Source organism: Strigops habroptila, chromosome 8 (assembly GCF_004027225.2).
Source record: "Strigops habroptila isolate Jane chromosome 8, bStrHab1.2.pri, whole genome shotgun sequence".
Classification (NCBI taxonomy): Eukaryota; Metazoa; Chordata; class Aves; order Psittaciformes; family Psittacidae; genus Strigops; species Strigops habroptila.
The window spans coordinates 29,080,916-29,103,459 of NC_044284.2; the positions used below are offsets into that span (position 1 = coordinate 29,080,916).

At 37.4% G+C, this 22,544-nt stretch overlaps 1 protein-coding gene across 2 annotated transcripts in view; it reads left to right on the forward strand.

The window, feature by feature from the left end:
• The window catches only part of SERPINI1 (serpin family I member 1), a 53,139-nt gene extending 38,096 nt beyond the window's left edge, over positions 1-15,043 (forward strand). For both annotated transcript variants that reach the window (XM_030493525.1, XM_030493526.1), the window contains exons 6-9: positions 2,678-2,775; positions 8,942-9,028; positions 10,311-10,400; positions 12,200-15,043. In XM_030493525.1, the coding sequence (XP_030349385.1) occupies positions 2,678-2,775; positions 8,942-9,028; positions 10,311-10,400; positions 12,200-12,276 (352 nt within the window). In that variant the 3' untranslated portion in view covers positions 12,277-15,043. The remainder of the gene's footprint in view (positions 1-2,677; positions 2,776-8,941; positions 9,029-10,310; positions 10,401-12,199) is intronic.
• Positions 15,044-22,544: the final 7,501 nt, after the last annotated feature.

The window sequence follows — 22,544 nt, forward strand, 5'->3', positions numbered from 1 at the left end:
TTTCTGGGTCACAATTCATCACTTAGCAGATAAGTGTGTTTTCTGTCTGGTGATCCAGAGACTTAAGCCCACCTGATTTACAATTTATATCTTAAAGTGATTCTCTGCAGTTGGAAAAAAATGTTTTTATGCAGTTATTTTCCTTGTTTGTGACTTCAAATTTTGTTTTTCATGCAGATTTGACTTGCTACTGGCCTATCCTGATATTCCTTATTAGTTTGACGTTGCTAGTTAATAGCTAAATTATCTTGAAATTTAATACTAACGGTGCTGAAATAAAAGCCAAAAAAAAAACCAACACCCCACTGTGAAATTTGTATAAAATACATTTTAACATACATTTTCCTTTTCTGTTTGTAAAGTAAATACAATTGGATGTGTTTTTAAAAATATTATAATGTAGTTTTAATATAGAAGGAAATATTTCTGGATTTATTCACTCTGGATTTATCCAATGTGCACAGTCAGGACCTCTGTACTGGTTAATTAGGAATCAAATCTCAATTCTTCTATCTTAGGGTTTTTACTGAAGTCTCTAAAATAGATCTGGGCATACTTTACAAGTGTGTAGTGAGAGTTACAACTGTAGTTTTGGGTCCTAGAAGCCAGGAAAATTTGAATGAATGAGAAACTTATAGATTTGTTTCTTAAAGCTAAAATCATGGATAATGTCTTGAAAGCATAGTTTTTGACCAGTAATGTGTGTGTCCAGAGCTTTCTAAGAGAAGAAATCTAACAGGGCACATCCCCATTTTCTAAAATCCTATTGGGTGTTTTCAGGTCATCTCATGCGAGTATCTACATCTCATTCATTAAGGTAATGTCTTCTTGGTTTTTTTGTTTTTGTTTTGTTTTGGGGTTTTGTTTTGGGGGTTTTGGGGGTTTTTTTGGCATTTGGTTTTTTTTTTTATTGTTGTTTTTGTTTTTTTGGGGTTGTTTTGTTTTGTTTTTTTTAAACAGATGCTGCCACATTGATACAGAATGTGCCAGAACACTATGAGAAGCTTCTTCCAGTGCATAAATTGTTGTTGGTCTCTTCTGATTCTTTCGAGAACTGCCAAAGAATAAAACCACAAGAATCAGTCGTTCTGGTTTTATTCCAGGCATATCCTGGAATTCGTATGGACTGGGTACACAAACGCTTGCAATGTCACCAGTGATTTATCAATCCTGAACTATCTCCAGATCTTATTTTAACGTGCATAAAATTCTTGTCTGGGTGATGACTGACATCTATTTCATCATAGATTTTTGGCTTCTAATGGCATTTCTAAGTTCATTACAAATGTAGATTCTGTGTTAGATTTTTCTTATTCTGTGTAAATGTTGTGAGGAAGATCCACTAGACTCTTATCCAGTTGCCTTTTGATGTCCAGAGTGTTGTTTTTCAAGCTGTCAAGACTTGTACATGCCAAGGTGTCACACATCTCAGCTCTTCATCAGCTGTTCTCTGCTCAGAGTTCTGGCTATATTTTCTCTTGAGAAGAATATGTTCTTCCTTGTAGTTGAGGAAGTTTAATCCTGAAAAAGGAAATTGCACAGAAGCACCTATTCATTTATTTGGTTCTGGCACGGGTGAGACCTGTCAGTAAGGACTGCAGTGTAACTGCAGAATTGTTTCTGACTGAATGGTTCACTGGAGAATCCGTAACAACACCTGACGGACTATGTTTTGTGTTGTATAGTTATAACCAGTCACTGTCAGCAAATGTAAATCACTAATAATTTGATAATTCTACAGAGAATCCATAACTCACCCATAACAACATTTATAATTAGTCTCTTGTGTTTGTAGACTTCTAGTATTTTCTGGTTGTGGCTGCCATTCTTCCTTTTATTATTATTCTGACATGTTCCTTTGTTTCTCCAGCTCTCCAATCTGTTTCTGACCACACACAAAGGACTTGAGTCTTTTTTTTGTCTTGCTGATGCTAGGCATAAGTTATAATGTTTGAAGAGCAGTCTTTGTAAACAGAAAAAGCTTTTGACCAAAATCTTGCACTCAGGATAAATCTCAATTTGTCCTTCCAGCACAGTAACATAGCCTAGAACATGGCTTTGCAAGCTAACCCTGAAATCCTGCCAGCTTATACTCACATGTGTATTTGCGCTTACAACTATTTGTTTTCCCTGTTCTTTACTCACCATCAAAACCCAATTAAAGTTTTGCCACAAGAGTAATGAGAAGCTGAGTCAGAAATGCTTTATATTCGTGTTCATAACTGCTGGTCTTTGCTTATACTGTCTAAACAAAAAGAGTATCTTTCTTTTCTACTCCTTTGCCAACAGCTTTTTTATGAATTTGTGGTGTCCTTTACATTATTTGATATTCTATTCTAGTATGGGTACAGTTAAACGCAGTTTTTATAATAAACCTGTTGTATACAAAGTAAACATTTACATTAGCTACTGTGTAATTTTGCACTGAGGTTTTATGGTCAGGGGCTGTACATAACATTAGCATATTTTTGCTTCTGCATTAGGAAAAAAGAATTGAGCCATGGGAGTAAACTAAATTGAAGTGTTTCTATAGAAAGTGTGTCACTGTGCTACTAGCACCGAATTTTACATTATTTACCTCAGTGTTTCAATCATCATTACCTAGCTATTGTTATTGTCATAACAGTAAGCTCTGCTTATGTCTGGACTTTCTGTAATTTTCTATTAAATTCTCCAGGTTCACGGTAGAACAGGAAATTGATCTGAAAGATGTCTGGAGAGGTCTCGGAATTACAGAGCTGTTCAGCAGTAATGCTGACCTCACTGCAATGTCTGGTAAGAAAGAGGTGCTTGTGTTGTCTCTGAGAGCATATGAGGAAGTACTGAAATCACCTAAAGATAACCAACAAGCTCTTCAAACCAAAACCTGCTAGCAGTTTTCTGATCCTTCATGATTTTTGTATGATGTAAGAGTGTGCTTGCTGTAGGAGCAATTGGGACAGGGGAGAAATCCATCAGGGGGGTGGTGTGTGTGAGGTGTGAGATTTTTGACCTGGGAAAGTTCACTTAGAACATTTCAGAATTGAATCTAATTAAAAATGTGGAGAAAGTATAATATGATGCAAGAGGCAGATCCACATTGGAGCAATGTATGTCTTCAGTGCCTTGATGGCAAATGGGATTCACACAATGAGGGGCTTGTCATTTTTTATCGCCAGAGGCTGTTTGTTCATAGCATTAGGAGCATTAAGCTGTTGTGCAATTAGTCATCTCCCCAGATACCTGCTTTATAGAAGCACCACAGGAAAGAAAGAGCTCTGAGATAAAAGCAATTTAGTCACATATGTTGACAACACTTTATTTTCAGAAGTTAAAATATCCAATACATTTAGAAATGCAGGTGGAAATGGGATATTTATGCTTTTAATACCTCCTAAAAGTTATTGAAGTGGAACAAAAGGTAATTGAGTCATCTTTGCCTGAGAAGTGATTTTACTTTTGTGTAACAAAAGTAGCCAGCAAGCAGTGTATTTACCATCGTCTGTCTAGACCCAAATTTTGGTAAACCCAGTTGTTCTCTATCTAGAAGCATGTGCCTGTGTGAGATTGCTGTCATTGTTCTTGTAATATATGCTTATATACTGCTCCCTGTATGATGCTCTATGGGTTACTGCCTAATTGGCCAGATAGATCCTTAGCTGATGGAAAATACCTGTTCTTAATTGTCTGTCTCTGGAAGCAATCATGCCTGGGTGGTTTATTCAAAATTGTGGTAATGAAGGGAAATGTTCCTTTAAAATCTACAGCAAAAAAGTTTGAGATTTTCATATTCTTCTTACTTTTGCTAAGTTTGAAATATTGTTTATAGTGTGTCAGTAGCTTATTCCACTGTTTTGCCGCTTTCACTTTTCCAGTGAAATCGTGCGAAAAGCTAGAGTTAGACAATGTGAAAAGAATTTAAATAAATGAAAAATCCTCCTTTAAAGAAATACCAATTTTCTGAAGAAAAAACCCTTCCATTTCTCTGCCACTGCAAATAAAAGTAAGCTTTTCAATGAATTCTGATCTATATATGGAAAAGTATTTACTTGAGGAAAAGTACTATGGAGAATGGAGAATACATGTCGAGACTGAACCACCAAGGCAGTGTTTGTCTCTTATGTAAAATGTCATGTAAAATTCACCTTTATATAGGGGACTAATTCTGTGGTGGAGAGGCTAGCAGAAAGATTGGAATGTGCTTGTGTTCCAATCCATGTGACTAATGATTTGTTTAATGTTTTACATTTTTGACAATTGTTCTGTACAAAATCAAAATATCATATTTTGCATGACTGAATTAACTCCTCTGCCATTTAAAGATTAACTTCTTTGTTAAGCAATGTAGAGCAGTGTATAGAGAGAATTCTTGAGTGGTACTGTGACTTTCTTGCTTTTCACTTAAAAGGGCAGGTGCTTCCAGGTGATGAAAAGGTCATTCATTAATTAAGAACATATTTTTGAAGTAATGTCTTTAATGAAAACCTTACTATTGAATCTATGGAAATTAAATTTTAAGTAATTAAAATACAGAATAATTATCCTATTTCTAGTTTTCACAATGTAAAATGGGGAGGGAGGAGGAAGGGGAAAAATGTGAAGAAAAATGTTGAAAGCTTGCTTTTACAAATACATGAATAGTATGTCAGTTAACAGGAAAGTTTGAAGTCAGTAGTTTACATGCATCTCACTGTCAGCCCCGTGGAAAATTTGGCACTTCATTAAACCTTAAATGCAAGGTTTACATTTTGAACAAAATATTTGTCTGGACACTTACTTTTAGGAAGATAGCAAATCATAAAAAAAAAAAACCAAAACAAAACAAAAAAAACCCAAACAAACCACCAAACCAAAAAACTAAGGAGGTTTTTGAGAAATTCTGATACTTTTTAAAATACTTCCCCTCCTGTTGCTCTCGCTTTTGGATTATTCCAATAAAATAATCAACGAAAGCTGCCTGCAATTTCAACAACAGCCCTAATCCTACAATCAGATCCAGGCACAGATTGTTGGCTTCATTGAAGTTCTATGTGGGTTTAGTGGATATAAATCAAATTGCAGGATTACAGACTTATTTTTCAATATTTAGAATTTTTTGTTTTTTGCACTCAATCTGAAAAAATGGAAATAGACAAGTCAGCTTTACCTTCCATGATGTCTCGATTGGGAGCAACTAAAGAGAAAGTATTAATCCAAATGCATGTTTTAAATGTTACTCTCTTGCAGAAATCAAATTGTCAACACAGGTGAGTAGGAGGACGTTCCTATTTGGCTGTCTAATTGCATGTATTCTGACTCTCACTTTCAGCTAAAGACTTTGACAGGTTTTACTTGCATCTCTTAATTCCGTCAGGTGTACAAGATAATCTTGAAACAACTTCTGGTATTTGGGTTTTTATAATTTACAAAGCACGCAAACTTGCTATTTGAGGATTTTGACACCACTTAGAACTTACCCTTGAACTAATTTAAATACTGAAATTGCCCTTCTCTTTCAAATGTTTATAGTATTTCTTACTGTTGCATAATGCCTTAAATGTCAACCACCTTTAACCTCAAGGTGACCTGAATTTCTGTGAGCAGTGAAGTGATATTAATGACTTTCACAATATAATGTAATTAGAAGAGAATCTGTAAATAGCTCTTTGAAGTCTTGACTGACATATGTATAATTTTTCTGGGACAGCCTAAGCTAGAAAAGCCAATAAACCTGCATTCTTTTTTAAAATGAGACTTGAGAGCAACCAGTTGGCAGCTGTGAGTAGGAGTTTGCAAGCATATGGAGCGTAATGACAAATGAAGTGTGATGCTAACGGAGTCATGTACATTAGAAGTAAGCATCAGATTACTCCCACACGTTAATGGATATCTAGGCTGTGGTCCTGCAGAAAGCTTAAACTTTGATGCTAAATCTCCACGAGACTTTTCTGAGATGCTAACAATCAAGTCATATTGGTTCTTATGAAAATCCAGATTCAAAGAAGCTACTAGGGAAAAATGATGTGATAGTAGATATTCAGGTAGCCCCACCTTATCAAGTGAAAGCTATAACAAAAAGATGTGTAATAATAAGATGGATATGATATTGAAGTATTTCAGTCAGTGATTTGGCAATCACAAAACGGAACAAAGAGAAAACTACCTGAACACTCAGTGACGACATTATGCTTTCATGAGAAAATAGAATCATTCACTTCAGGGAGAGATGAATGAGAGGGATGTGATAGTGGCAATAGAAAGAGAAGAATCTAGAGAATGTCAAGTGGGCTGTGGAATTGCTCTTTTCACCATCCAAGAACAAAGTTATCCAATGAAGCAAAAGTCAACAAATTAAAACCAAATAGGAAGTATTTCTCTTACGGAAAACTTAACCACAGAGATCATTACTGGGTATTCCTTGAGGTCATGAGATTGGTAGGATTAAAAAAAAAATGCTTCAGAGCAATCAAAACCATCTATACTACACCAAAGAAAGGCATTCTGTATATTCCGTGGATTAGAAACTTAGGTTAGGGTATAAGGCATGTGCTGGGTGAGAGGATATTTTTCTCTTGTAAGTTGTGCAGTAGTTTTCATCTGTAAGGCTTCTCAAACCTTGTTCTGAAACAGCAATAATGCTATCACTGGCACAGTGTGCTAGGCTGATTGGACATACTGGTCTCATCTGCAGTGGCACTTCTTGTATTCCTATCAACAAAATGTTGGTGGTTTGTTTTTTGTGAGTTCGTTTTGGTTTGGTGGTTTTGGGTTTTTTTTTAATTAATACCCAGATACATTTACAAGTAAGCATACTATTATACCTGGTGGTAAATATTAGCAATGTTTATGCTATCTCTAAACTTGTCAGATGGAGACCAGCCTTCAGAGGTGCTAAGAGTTCTGACCAGAAGTATACCTTGGAGTACCATAACCACCACCACACTATGCAAAATAAAGCATTCAGGATTAAGATACAGAGTATTGCTGTGAACGTTACAGGTCACAAGAGCAGGCTTAAGTGCTGTAATCAAAAAAGTGATCAAAGTACATGATTAGGCTAAGTGGATAGTTCTTTGACTGTTATTAAACACAAAAATTCATTTGGGTTTAAGATAGGGAACTCCAAACCAGCATTTTTCTATAAAGACTGTAAAATTATTGTTTTCTTTTGGTATGTGCAGCGCAGCTCAGATGTTCAATAGAGCTTTGAAATGGACTCAAGCAAAGATAGCAAAATATTGCTTGCTGGAAGGTGACATATGTAGAACTGACCAGTAAACTCGCCAAGAATCCTGGTAACTGACATGTTTACAAAGGCAGCACACTCATAGCATGAGACATGCACAGCAGGAATTACTGATTGTTGCCCTTTTTGCCTTGGGTATCTATCCATTATTACCTAAGTACTCTTGCACATCCGGTGTTTGTTCTAAAACAATTTTTGAAAACTTGAGTCTTAATGTGTCCATAATGGAATGGAAGCTTTAGGGGATGACTATTTGAACACTTAATTGTACTATTTACTTAGGTTGTGGTTTAGTTTTCACAGGTAATGCTTGAGGTTTAAAGGTGGTGTTAGTGTTGGAATGCAACCACTTTGTGTTTTAAGGTGGCCTTTCTGTTAACAGTTACAGAGACAAAAGCTGTGAGAATTGTGTTAAGTGTTCAAGATAAGTAGATGTTGCAAATCCTTTTTTTTTAAAGTAACGCAGTTGGAACTTGCAGTTGGAACTTTATCCTAGCTTTCAAAATAGCATTACTGAAGGCTTAGAACTGAAGTCTAGAACAACAGTTTTTAGGATTCTAGGATATTTTACTACACGCAATCCCAAAGGGAGTGACTTTGAGCTTTTGCCGGTGAGATTGAAGTTAAGCACCTGAGCTAGGAGGCTTACTTCAGTTCAACGAGTGAATGTAGGAGTAATGAGATCTGCTGGGGAGAGACATTTTAAACTGTTGTTTCTTACGGTTTTAACTTGCATTAGTATTAGAACTAGTGGTTATCACTGAGAGCCAAAATAAATGGGTAACAATTAGATAAATAGTCCCAAGCTTTCCTTTCTTAGTCAGCCTTTAGCTGGTTTTGGTGTTGAACATTTTGTGAAGGATCAGAAATACACAATGGTGTAGCTGTCTCACTGAGGTGATTAGATTAGATTTTCAGGATTGTGTATCTCCCTGCTGAGAAAGCCTTTATTCCTTTTTTAACTGCCAGTCATGCTCTGTCATTACTGTGGTTTGTATGCAGGTACAATGAATGTATATCTAATCCTTGTTACGTCTTACTGATGAAACTTAGTCAAACAGATCAAATGGTCTTATGTGTCTTGCTTCCTGCAAGTTGCTGAGTATTACAATAGATCTGATCATTTAGCCGCTAAAGAAAAGTAATGAAACAGCCACTGACTTAAGCAGGAGTAGGCTTGGACCGAAATTAAAATACTGACAAAGAAGGATGGAAAATGAACAACTGAAAAACGCCTAGGTCCGTGGTGGTTTTTGCATTAAATACTTATCTTCAGCTTCTTTTAAATATAATGACAAGAAAGAAGATACCTAATTTTGCTGGAGGAAGTTTATATTGCACCTAATGCTGAGATAAAATTGTTTGTTATAAGCATTTGCCGTATAATGTCATAATCCTTTTTCCCAATAGTTGCATTTAAAATCATCTGTTAAGGGATTGTCTTTTACTCTGTCTGGTATGCTGGTGCTCTAGACAGCACCCAGCTATTTTAATACTATAGTGTAGGAGAGGGCTACAAATTTAAGTGAGGTAAATGGTGCTATTTTAATAGTATAATAAATAGTATTGGCAGAAGGTATTTTAATGCAACTGCTATATACAAAGCTCTTATACTTGCCTACTTGGGACAGAAGGTGGGTAATAGTTTGGGGGGGGTTTGGCAGTGTTTGTGGGGTTTTTTAAATACTTCAGTCTTACTGTTCAGCCACTTGAAATATGTTTCCTTTTCCTCTCCAGATAACAAGGAACTTTACCTCGCAAAGGCATTTCACAAGGCATTTCTAGAAGTTAATGAGGAGGGATCAGAAGCTGCTGCTGCCTCAGGTACCTGGCTGAAAAGCAGAACTAAATCAAATGTCTGGTTATTCTGTGTTAGTTTATTTTTCAAAACTGACTTGCTGTACAGGCAGGAGAGCTAAATAGCGTGTAGCATGAAGACACAGCATAGCTAGTATACTGCTTTTCAGAAGAGAATTCTGGAAATTAAAAGTGTTAGCATTTTTTTTTAACAAGGCATGTTGTGCAACATTCTTTTCTGTGAAAAGATTTGTGAAAATCTTCCTTACTTTGCTTCTGATTGTAAGGAGGGTGCAGACTGCAGCTTGTGTTTTCTTTATGGAACTTCATGATTCATATTTTTTTATCTGATAATTGAGATCGTCAGAGGCATTTGATCCAGAATAGTTAAGAGGAATGTAACAGTTGTGGCAATTGCGCTTTTATAAGCTTGTACATAGAGATGTAAGATTCGAAGCACTGAGTGCAGAAACATAGCTGGCCCTTATTCATGCTAGGAGGCCAGGTAGTTGGTTTACTTGGTTATCATACGCTTTTCCTGAAAATAAGTTAGATTAGTTGCCAATATGTATCGTTAGGTGATTTCTAATTGCCTCTAGTTGTACCAGTCTTTGAAGAAAGGAAGAATTATTTCTCTGGTTATGAATGTCAGTAACTGGGTTAAATTGTAACATTAATATGGACAGAGATTACAGGCATGCATGAGTGTTTATTAACATTGCAGTGAAAATGTAAAGTAAATGAAACACTGGGAACTAATAATAATGTCATGGAGGAATCCATGCATCTCCAAATAAAAATAACGAAGAGCCAAATTCTGCCTGATTCCCAGTTAATTTTACTTTCAAACTCTGCATTATTTAAAGACTCAAGCCAAAAGCTTCAAGATCAGCCCATTTAGTTGTCATATTCCGTAGCTATAAAGGGTTACCTTTTACTATAAACTGCAGGCTTGGAGCTGTTTAAAACAGGTCAGCAGTGCTGTCTACTGTAATGCATTTTCTTTCTACAAGTGAGCAGGAGTCATAACTCCTCTTAGAGTTCTGGATCTTAAAATTTATAAGCTGCTCCCTCAGCCTGGGGAATTGTGCCACTATATTGTTAATCATTCTTAAAGCATAAATAGGCGTGCAGTTAATCTATAGAACTCTTCGATTTTCAGTTAGATTTTTCATGCTATTTCTTGGTGACGCTTAGTGTTGAGTGTGGGACTTCAGTGTCTGCTCATGAGCTTCACAAGTATCTCTCATGAAGAGTAGGAGAATGTGCAGTGATATTTAACAAGTTGTCTATATTCTTCTTCCTTTAGGAATGATTGCCATTAGCAGAATGGCAGTGCTGTATCCCCAAGTTATAGTTGACCATCCCTTTTTCTTTTTGGTCAGAAACAGAAGAACAGGTGAGAATATTGCAGATTCTTTCACATTTTTCACAGTACGTCATCAAGTATACAGAAGAAAATCACATATTTTGATCAGTGAACTGTCCTTGTATAATGAATTTTCCTTAATTTGCCTTAAAATACCCAATATTGAAAGATTCACTTTTTCTATGTCCTTCTCATGCTTCTCCAAGTAAGACATCAAAATCTGACATAATCCTGGAAAATATTTACAACTATGTGATTAAAAACCCCAGAGAAGAGAAATTCACCATTTTTCCTCAGAGAACACAGTGTTATTGCCCTGAATATCCATAATCATGCATTCTGTGAGAGCTTGGCTGTAGTAAGACCAGTGAGATATGTTCCTGGTACCAAATGATTTGCATAATAGACAGATATTACAGCTATGAATAATTCTGTTGTGCTCTTGAAGCATTCTGTGGCAAGCAAGGGATTAGAACAGCACTCACTAGCAAAATGGGCAATGATTAAGGAATTCCTTAGTTTCATATTTGTAGTTTGTTTTAATGATGTGGATGCGACTGGATGACAAAAGATTACTACGCACCCACCGGCTATTATACGTGTCTCTGTGTTCCAGTATTTTGTATTTTCTACAAGCAAACTCTGGTAGGTTCAGTTTGAAGGGGTTTTTTCCTGTATTTGAGATACCTATCATAAATATCAATGTATATTAATCCATTTAGGTTGCAGTAATACTTACAGCCTAACTAGGTAGGGTCATTTGTGTACAAGGAATGATACCAGCTCTTACAGGGTTTTTAACCAAATGTAAGTTGAGGATCACTGCTGTTGTAGACAGAATTAGGCAAAAATGTTTCTGAAGGACGAGATCTGCTCTTTTCCCTACTCAATATACAAAATTCTCCTCAAAAAGAAAAGTTTAAATCAGAAAAGAGTAGAGCTTGGTAGGTTTTATGCAGTTCTTAATGTTCATGAGGGTTGCTGTTGCATGTAGAAAGAGGAATTGCCAACAACTATAGTTAAATCCTGAAAGCGTTTTACTAATCTAGACATCTAAGATGAGAAAGCTTTTGAAAATACAATCTGTGATGGTTACTCTTCTCAAGAATACCCTAAGTGTTCATGGTTGATTACTGTGTTTAAGTAGGTTAGAAATTTATAAAATAGGAAAGATGTAAATGGTGATTAAATAGTGTAGAGGAGCAGTATTTATGTAGTGAGTTCCTTGTTGTGGGTTGCATGCTCTAATGTGGAGTAAATCTGTGAACTCGAAGTATCTATCTATTAATCATTAACTGATTAGTGTGGAGCTTCTGGGGCTCACTTTTAATTCTGTGAGGAATGTTGTCCAGCAGCTCAGGCATGTGAGGGTCCAAAGTGGTCAATAAGGTTACTCTGGTTAGGTGTTCACACTTCAGTTAGGGTTAGCTGCCACCTTTGGAGCACCCCAGCCTACTGTGTTATAACCACTGTGACGTGAGGCACAGTACTTCATGGGCTCTCATCAGAACCATTGAAGTGAAAGTGAGTATTTGTGTTGATTTCTGGTGGTTTTTCCATCAAGCCGTTAGAATAAGCAGAGGGGCAGTGAAATGCAGAAGACTTCACTGTTCTTGTCTGTCCTGTATCAATCAGTTCTGAATACAAAGAGGTCCTCTTCTCTAGGGATATTGATCCACTGCCTTTCATGGTTGCTAAGTCCTCCAAGGCTTATATTCCTATAAAAATGCACTCTAACTTACTATCAGTATTCATCATCTTACAGCCTCAACTTTTCCTTTTGGTGCTGACATGTTCCTTTCCTCCCTCCCTTCCCACTTTTTCCACAGGTACTGTGTTTTTCATGGGAAGGGTAATGCACCCTGAAGCGATGAATACAAGTGGCCATGACTTTGAAAAGCTTTAACCGTCACCAGCTACCAAAAGAGGAGATAAGCACATAAAGTTTGAAGTTAATATATTTAAGGTTTTCTGTGTTTGCCCCCAAGATATTGTTTAAAATGCTTTCAGATCTAACTGTGCAAGTCAATTTCCAGAGGAAAGCTTACAGTATTAAAGTAGTGGTTCTGTTTCTGTCATTGTGATTGCCGTGTCCTTAAAATAAAATCGTGTACATGTCAACAACTGTTTCTTGTTCTAGTGAATTGTGAAGCAAAAAACTGCAAATTCATTATTGGTAATTTTTTTACAGTCCAAAGACTGACTTGATCAATGAGACAGGAGCGGAATGTGTGCAGCTTTGAATAATGCAAATGGCAAACCTTGATGATAATTTATAGTGTTGAAGAACTACATCTGGAAAATGTGATCTCTTCCTGTTCCTGTAAAAGTAGTAAACAGACTGCGATACACTGTCTCATCAAAGTTAATGGAACAAATTAAGCCTAGTCGATTTTATTCTAGAACATAACTGTGGTAGACTGTGTGAACTCTCACATGTGATTCTGAAATATTGCTTTTATGAATGCTTCTGCATGTGACTCTGCAATTGACCTTCCCTAACTGTTGATGCCAATAAAATTTGATCGCATGAATATTTGAGACTAGTCAGTGTAGAATAGCTATGTATGTGACTGAAGTAAAATAGTTGAATAGTAATGTCATTCATGTGAGTGTACTTTTCTCCCCAAAAGTTGTTGTTCTACTCTAACCTAAGCTTTGCAGATTCTCACTTCAGAGATCTAGAATGAGCTTTCTTCAAAGTAAAACAAAAAAACCTTTAATTTTAAGTGTCTAAAAATGTTCTATTCATAAATATCTAAAGAAACAACATAATTGTTCTGTTCCCTAACTTTTTATTGACAATAAAGTGACAGACAGGAGAGTGACACATACCACAAGTAAATATTAGCAGGGGAATTAGTTGTTGTTTCCATTTGCAAGAGGAGAAGTACCAGTTGTCACCAGAAAGGCATATAATTATTCCTCCCTCACTGTGGAAATATGAAGTGAACAGAAGTTATTAAAAAGAGAAGAGAGAATAGGAGAAAAGAAGGGAGGAGCTGCTTTGAAACAGATCATAAATACAAACTTCTGGATAATAAGTGGGATTCTTCTCAGTCAATAGGAGTTTTGTCTGTTGAATTCTACGGGAACAAATGTGTATTGGCTGAACTTTAGTTACAGGCTTCTCTGGCATACATTCATTTCAAAACAGCATAGATATTGCTACCAAAGTTATTCATGATAGGAGAACTTCCAAAATCTGACACATTCTTCACTTTGTTTTTTATACTGCTGGTGAAAATCATGCAGGTCAAACTGCAAAGTGATAGATGTTCTCCGTGGAGGCTGGTTATGCTCCCTCAGGGCATTTGAACACATTTCTAGCCCTGCCTCCTTGGATTGTTTATTGCTGTTGCACAGAAGACAAAATGAAGCTCCTTAGTGTATTGGTGTTGCTTACTACCCTTAGTGTATTATAGTCTGGACTTGGTGAGACAGTTTTTGTATTCAAATTTAGACAAAAGAAATGTCATTTTTATTCTGTATAGATAGAAATGTTATGCCTGGGAGGGAAAACAAGACAGTGCTTCTAAAAAGGAGCAGGGAGTAGTTTTATCAACAGGTAGAACTAGTCTCCCTGAAGATAAAACCAGCTCCCTAGACACAAGGGTTGGTTCTCCATCTTTAAATGACTCTCAACATCATCTAACATCTGTAAAAGTAACCCATGTGCTAAGGCTCTCTTGTGGTTTTAACCTTATGGGAGCCTTATTTTTAAGATATTATGTTTTCTTAGGGTAATTTTTGAGGTGTTCGCTCTGATTTGGAAAGACATGAGAAAGCAGATGACAACCCTCACTCATGTTATTTGCAGTTCATAGAAAGTTCTTCCTGACCAATTTTATGTTTTCTTTGCATTAGTTCCTTGCAGCATAGATGCTTCTTACCAAGGGAAGCACTGAAGATAGATTTGAACTAAAGCTATGGAATTATGAAAGGACAGCTGCCAGTCAGATTTATAGAGGATATCAGGCAAGTGCACAGACTTCCCTACCAGTTAGACTGAGCATAGGTATAAGTGGAGTGATGCAAAATTGCATATTCCAGGTCTGATCTTGAGAATTGCCTAAATGGGCATATAGGAAAACCAGCAGAAGCAGAAATGCAAGCACTAGTTATTTTGCTTCATAGTCTCCTAGTCCTTACAGATGCAAAATAGCCATTTCATGTTTTCTTGAAAATTGAGAATTACCTGGTTTTAAACAACATGAATTGATTTATTACCAAATTATGCAAAGATATAGTAGTAGTAGACCACAATTAGAACAGCTCTCAATACTGATTTTCAGTAGTGATAGTATCTTAAGCATTGTTACAAATTTATTGAGTTACATGAATACTATTCCATTGTGGGTTTTCATCTGGATTTTGTATAATGTTCCTTTCAAAGACTATATTGCTTTTCAAGACAAAACTAGTGAAATAATTTTGTCTTTTTGTGTTTGATATTTTGTAAGGGGAATTTGTCAATAGTAGCTCATATGTGAGTTTAGGTGTGTAGTCTTACAAAAATTTTAAGAATTGTATTTTGTGTTGAAGGCTATATCAGAAAATAAATTACTGAAACTTCTGTAGTTGTGCTGTGTAAGTGACCCATGATGTGACACTGTCTACTGAGATCCTTCTGTGATGCAGATGGAGTTAAAGCATGAAAAGCAGTTGCCTAATGCTATCATCGTCTTCTTTCTTTCTTGCGTACGTGTACTGAAGTCCAGGTGGAAGTGCTTTTCAGAGCTGTAGTTGGAAAGAGTAGTTTTCCTATGAATCCTTTCAGTAGCGGTGCTATCACTGGAGACTGACTTATTTAATAATATCCCATTTGTACATGATCTTGAACACCACGTTTTCTATATTAGTGCTGCATTCAAAGAAAAATTTGTCATGTTGTATGAATTAGAATGTTTTTGTTGCTGTTCCAAGCACTAATATTCACTGTCCTTTCACAAGCCTTGATGGTGGCAAAGTAAACTGTTGCATCCATTTCTCTGAATCAAGTATATGATATTTCTAGAAAAAATAAGATCTTAGTGCTATACCAGAAACAAACAAACAAACAAAAAAATCATTAAAGCTTTTGTGGTTTTTATTTTTCAATGCTGGACAAAAGAAGAAACCACAAGATGTCACTCTATCCTAAGAAGCTGAGAAGTATTTTCCCGTTGACAGTAATCCTATGGGAGTGTTGAAAAGCTGAATATCCTGAATGGGACTCAAATATGTTTAGGTTTTGGTAAAATTAATGAGAGTTGCTTGAGTTTGAGAGCATAATTAGACCCAGGTGCCTGAGATTAATAATAGGGGGCAGGGGAAACAAACCCCAAAAAAACTTGCTTTGTGTTGCAGGCTTTTTTCTGATTCTCGAAAACAGATTCCTGGGTTAAGTTCATTGCTCGTAGGGGACTTTTTTTGGTCCAGTTCCTAGCCTGCACGATTGCATTGTGTACTTGGTGGGGGGTGAAATAAAATGAAAGGTCTGTTCTTTCAATCTGTCTCCATGAACAGCAGTAGAGCTGTACCGTGGTTACTTCAGAAAGTCAGTTCTGCAATAGGAGACATTTTGACTACAAGAGAGAAGTAACTGGGGTTGAAGTTCTTGATGTGCTGGCCCTATTATTCTGTTGTTGTTCTCTTTTTGCTTGCCTCTATTTCCCCTCTCCCTCGCTGTCTTAAATACTGTCACTAGAATTTCTTCAGGAGCAGATTCCCAGTGTGTTCTCCCCTTGTACGGTGAGGTTACACCACTCTCAGTGTTCTACTCTTCCTGGGAAGGAGGCAATATTGTTCCTCTGGGGATTTTCTAAAAAAGACGACAAAGCATATTCCAAAAATGGTGTTTACATGCGAATTCTTGAGTTGTTTCTCTCCCTTTTAATGGGCAATCTTTGCTTTGTCCTTACAGTGGAAAGCGGAAATATATGGATTGAAGAGAGATGGATAACTTACCCCCAAACCGCAGTGCCAGGGAGGAGGAAAATAGTACCTTAATAACTCAGATAATACCAGCAAGAAGTGAGTTGACTTCCTGTGTGAACTACTCTGCATCTACTGACACAGTTGATGAGAAATTTTAGATTAATTTAGCTTGTAAAACTGTCTGCAATCCCCAAGAATTTTGGATCAAGCTGCAGTAGTTATAGAGGTCCAGAGAGAATGAAGATTTTGCCTGCTGCCTGGGGACCGTTGTTAATTGGTTCAGTAGCTTGTCTTTCACTTCCAGCTGGCCTTGGTTAAGGGCTATAAACCAAAGTTGCACATGAGAAACCATTTGCAATACGCAAGCGTATTTGGTAGTTTAAACTCAACAACACTACATCTCTGTTACCGCATCTACCAAGGCTTCTCAAATGACGTTCTCTTTATATAGTACTGCTCTTACAATAATAGCCACATGAATGTTTTTCATTTCACATCATTAATTAGAAGCCTGAGTCATGGACCAATTGCTCTAGGCATTAGGCAAACTGAATAAAAAGATAGACAAAAGTCATGTAAGAAAATGCAGTTTAAATTGCAGTTTATAGACAATAGCACAGTGCAGTAGTCAAGGCTGTGTAAAGCTAACGAAGGATATCAGATTTATTCACAGTCACTCAGGTGGGCAGGTAGATGGAGAAAGGTGGTGAAGTTAAATGTTTTAGCCAAACAATAGGTGAGTCTCAGCTCCACTCACTTTTTTAGAAATTGGTCAGGCTTTTTCAAAACACCTGAAAAATGCAGCCTCCAAGCCCTGTTAATGGCTGTGCCCAGAAGCCAGGCAGTTAATCATCCTCAGATAGGTGCAACTCCAAACAAAGCACAGCAAAGCTCAAAACATCGGCAGCTGTTTGTGAAAAACATAGTATGCAGAAGTCTTCGTGGCACTTTCTACTTTAAACTGTGATAAAAGTCTGATTTTTTTTTTTTTTTTTTTTTTTCCTTAGTAATGTGTTCGCAACATCAAGTTCTGGAACCTACTCTGGCAAATTGTGGTAGCAAAATTCTAGGTCTGCTAGAACCTAGTTGAGGAAAAAGACTGAAATTTTTCCTACAGCTAGGGAATTTAGCCTCTCGCGTGAGATGTTTATCTTTTCAGCCACACTGAATCACAGTATGAATGATATTTCAGATGTGACCCACACTTCACTGATAAGTTTCCTTACTGTTTCTCATAAACATACATCATCTCTTCCATATGGAAGAATCATCTTCTGGGCAAACTGAAGGAAGAATTCCTATGGAAAAATGATTCTGTGTTTGTGTAAAAGTGCTTCTAAGTGAGGAAAAAAAACCAGAGAGAGGAAATCTGATTGTGTCTAAATCATGTTGTCTATGCTCTCATTAACAGGTTATAACTGGCCACAGAAAAATCCTGGGTTTTCTTTAAGAACAATTTCTTTAGATGGGCTTCAACCATTCCTTCAAGTATTCTAATGCTACCAAGAGTTTAGACTGAATCATAGTTTAACATTTTTACTCTATTTACATGTATTTGTTGAGTCATGTTTTAAAACCAAGTAACTTACACTGCTGGAATGCTTACAAACAGTAACTGTATGATAGCATTGCCTGAACAGAATGAAATATGTCAAAACATGCTAAGAAATAAGACATCAAGAAGTCCATCTTGCCCTGAGATCTGTAAGGGTCATGGTCTGGACAATGCTAAATCTCACCAGTCACCAGCAGTCTGATACAAAAGCCTATTTATCTGAAGCTTTTGTCATTGTTAATGTATGTTGTAAATGGAATGTTTCTAAAGGTAACAGCCAGAAAGCTGGCGTATTTCAATGCAGGAATTAATAACATTTCTCAAGTTTATTACAAGAGAAACACTGGTCTTAAAATTAATTGGCTTTCTTGGGAAATGTTTTCTTTGGGTCAGGCTGCAATTTGGAGTTACCAGTGTGTAGTGACAGTCTGTTGTTTTCCTGTATAAAATGCTCCTGCCAACTCTGAACCAAGGATATGTCTTCATCAGCTGAGCTACTATAAAGCCCTGGGTGAAACACACAGAGAGGTGAAAGAAGTCAGTTCTAATGTTGCTGCTGCCTTTTTTACACATCTCCACTGATTTTTCCACTACAGAATTTTCTCCTTGGTCTAAACAAAAAGAGAATCAGAGACAATGTGCTGCAGTTTGTAAGTTCACTTCACAGTTTTTTAACAGAAGTTATTTGTGAATTGTCACAATATTTCGGAGTTTGTCATACCGATACAGTTTCATAGGATGCAAGTTGAACCAGCTAACCTTGAATCTTCTTAATTCATTTATTTTCCAGTATTGATCCAAGTTTAATGTGTAAACATCTATGGGACAGTGTTCTGAGGTGATTTCTTGATTACTGATCTTTTGAATCATAACGCGTGTGGGACAGAGAGCTTGGAACCGTGGGTAAAGTAGCTTCCCTTGTATCAAGCACTTACAAGAACTGAGGACATTACCAGTTCTTCCTCTTTGCTGAGTACAACAAGGTAGGTGTAAGCCATCCTAAGGGAGAAAGTGCAGTTACTTCTGAGCAGAAATTAGGGAATGTCTAGTTCCATAACCTTAAATGTTTAAATCAAGCAAACAATCATGTAGTGTCCGAATACCCACAGCAAAGACCATCATCAGGAAAAGCTAGATTTGATCAGAGTCATTTGGATCCTGTTCCAAATCCCTTTGTGGTCAAAAAAAAAAAAAAAAAAAAAATGTTGCTATTAGTTTCAGTCAATTTTGGACCAAGTGCAGATTTTCTCAGATTATGCCCTGCAGCATGAGTGCTGCGTGGGAACCAATGTACCTGCGATTTTTTTGTGATTAGCAAGAACTAATTTTTTTGCCCTGTTTTCAAAAATACGTTCTGGCCACTTACCTCATGTTCTAATCACTGGAGTTTCTACAAAAAAAAAAAAAAAAAAAAAAAGAAAAACAAGACTATAATCATGCAAGATGTAGAAATTAAGTATTTTTTTGTGTTTACATATGTGTATGCACTTCATTTAAACGTGGACATGGTATGAGAATCACAAATATTGTTACTATTTTACTGTTATGTTATAATAAGTAAGCGAAACCTAACCAAAGTATCTTAGCATGAAACCGTAAAATAATACAGTAGAAAATAATGAAGCCACTCTTTGTCTCTTGGTTTAGAGGCTGGAGGGTTTTGCCTTAGTGCAGGATGCCTATAATGGAATAAAAAGGTTGTTTGCCCTTCTTACTTTCTCAGTAACTAGCTTGTCTAGGTTCCTGTCTTTAGGTCCCTGAAGTTAAATGAGATGAATTCAGGGCTCTTGAAACTGTTGGCAGCATATTCCTCTGCCTATAATATTGCACAGAGATTTCATAAGGTAAATAGATGGATGAAGGCAGAGAATCCTGGGGAAATAAAGGGATATCAGATCTTAACACAGTGGGCAGTGGCCAAGCTCACCAACCATCCAGCCTGTCAGCTTAGAGAGTCCTGAAAAGGAGCCATGACCCACATTTGAGGAGATGGCAGAACTCATTCCTTTACATGCCGCCTCTGTATTTGCATGTAATTCTTAGATACCGCAACTTGTTGGTAGATTTATTGGCAGTGCACGAAGAAGTATCTTTAAGACAAGTTAATTCAGGCTCTCTTAGCCTTGATAACGCCTGCTTAAAATCTGCTTCCTTCTTTGAACGGCAAGAGTACAGACATTCTGTTGTGATAGTTCCATTACAAGTGATTTCCACAAAGCAATGTGGAAGGCTATTTTTTCAGAAGGGCCATTAACCATCTGGCAGCCCATTTTCCACCCTTCAGTGTAAGTGTGATAATCTGAACAGCATTCAAGAAAAAGGCAGATCGAAGTCTTTGCTGTTTCCCCAGGAAATGCATCCTGATGACTCCATAGACAAAGATTTTCAAGTGGAAAACATGTTTTATATTTGTATCTCCTTCAGCACTGTAAAGCCCTGCTTATTTTATAGACTTTCTGTGCAAAGCCTTTTCTCTTTTAAGTGGAGCTTGGAGATTATTAATTTTGCAGGTGTGTTTGCATGCAGCACAGACATAGCGAAGACCCTAATAAATTAAGGGGAATCTGTGACAGTCTAGTGCTTTTGTGTGTCTTGAGTAAAAGCGGCAATAATGCTGCTGGTGGCTTAAGCTGCTGTAATGCTGTCTAAACCTGCACAGGCTCAGCAGCCAGGACTTAGTTTTTTCTCAACACAGTTGGTAGAACAGTATAAAATCACAAACTTTACTCCTGTCCTCAATCTCAGAAATCTCAGGAAAATGCTATTTGACTGGCTTGTCAGCTCAGATTTGAGATCTGGAGAGAGATGGTGGCTCTGCCTCTTCTGTGAGGCTGGTACTCCTTTCGGCTTCCCCTCTTTCCTGTGCCTGTAATCTGTGAGGCTGGTACTCCTTTCGGCTTCCCCTCTCTCCTGTGCCTGTAATCAATGCCTAGCATGTGGTACAGGCCAGTGGTTTACATGCCTGTTATTCCTTTCCATGGAGGGGAAGATGCAGAGGGATGGTGGTTTGAATCATCTGGTTTTGCTCCAGTGTGCAGCTGAGGCACTGCCAGGGCATGCACTGGACTCGGAACTAGTCTCTGGTCCACCTATTTGACTGTAGCCCAAGTGACTTGTTCCACAGAAAATAACATTGCTGGAGCAGAGAAAGTAACCCTCATGCTGAGGTAACCGACGAGTACAATTGGCCTAATGCTGTTACAACAGAGAAGGAAGAATCCTGCTAGTTTGTCACTGCATTAAGTTTCCGGCCCTTTTAAACTGCTGTGATGTCTTTCTGAGACTGAAAATTGGAACGATACGATGTTGTAAATTGCTGATCATAAAACAAGATGGAGGCCGATGTGCAGCTACCCACTATGTCCCAAGCTACTGTCCAAATCGCTGACTCACCTTGTTGGGCCAAAGTGTCAACGAATTTATGTGATAGGAAAATCCAGTGAACAATCAAAGCATTTAAAAACAAGCCAAGAAATATGAAGCATTTGGGAGCAGCAGCTTATGTTCCCTCAGAGATGTAACACATGATTTCTACAATCATAAAAATATATTTAATTTTGTTTATTTAAACCAGCCTGTGTTTTGCTGTGAGCATTAATCATCTGGTGTCACACAATAGCACACTAAATGTCACAAACTGAATCACTTCTGTGACACTGTTATGATTATTCTGGATGTAATCCACAGCTGTAGAAAGAAGCACTTCATGCCTTGCTAGCTGTAGAGCAAACACGCTCTTGCAGCTTCATTTTGTATTCAGTAGCTCTACAAAACAGCAAAGGCAGCATGCAAAATGAGGAAGAATACTGATGAAGCTCAGCTGCTGATCTTTCACAATTCAACTGTAAAAGCTATGAGGTCTAAGAGAAGACATTGAAGTACAAGTGTCAGCAGAAATACTAACCTTAATCAAGAGAATTGCACCTGGATTTTTAATAAGTTTTGTTTGCCTGAAGAAGCAACAACAGCACATAATGTTTCCTGCTGAAGACAAGGCCCCCTTCTTCCCTCAGTGTGAGTCAGGAGAAAAGAGAATTCCTATTTCCCAACTGCTGGAATACAACATTGAGCTGGCAGAGCAAGACAAAGAGGAGCAGCTGAAAAATGGGTATAGTTTGTGTCTGGGACTAGTGCAGTGGCCTGGCAGGTCTGCAACTGGAGAATATAGTAATATGAAGTAATTTAACAGCACCTTCATAAACCCCCCTTTAGGCCAGCAGTGGACTTAGCTTCTTTGAAGTCCAAAGATCAGGATGGAATATTATGGGGTTTAGTTTTGTTCTTTTTTCTTGCAGAAAAGCTGCTGCTTCCATCACCTCATCTCTGCTAAAGCAAAAATGTAAGGGGGGGTGGGACGTGGGAGTAGGGGGGAACAAACCTATGAAAATATAGGTTTGTCTTCAGAGGGGATTTTGGATGAAAACAGCTAAAGCAGAAGGAGGCACTGGATGAAGTCATTCTGCTTCAAGCCAGCGGATTGCCTTTACTGGACCCTGATTAAAACTAATCAGTTGGCAGGAAAGATTAATGCATATTAAGGATAACCACCCTTATCACTGCTTAGAAACAGATGCTCTGGGAAGACCCGCCAGCAGATTTAGTGACCTGCAGTACCAAACTTTGGTGGAAAGACAGCATTGTGGAGAGCAAGGGGAAGGTGCATCATTTGGCTGAAGATACTTTATAGTCTTCCTGTGTTT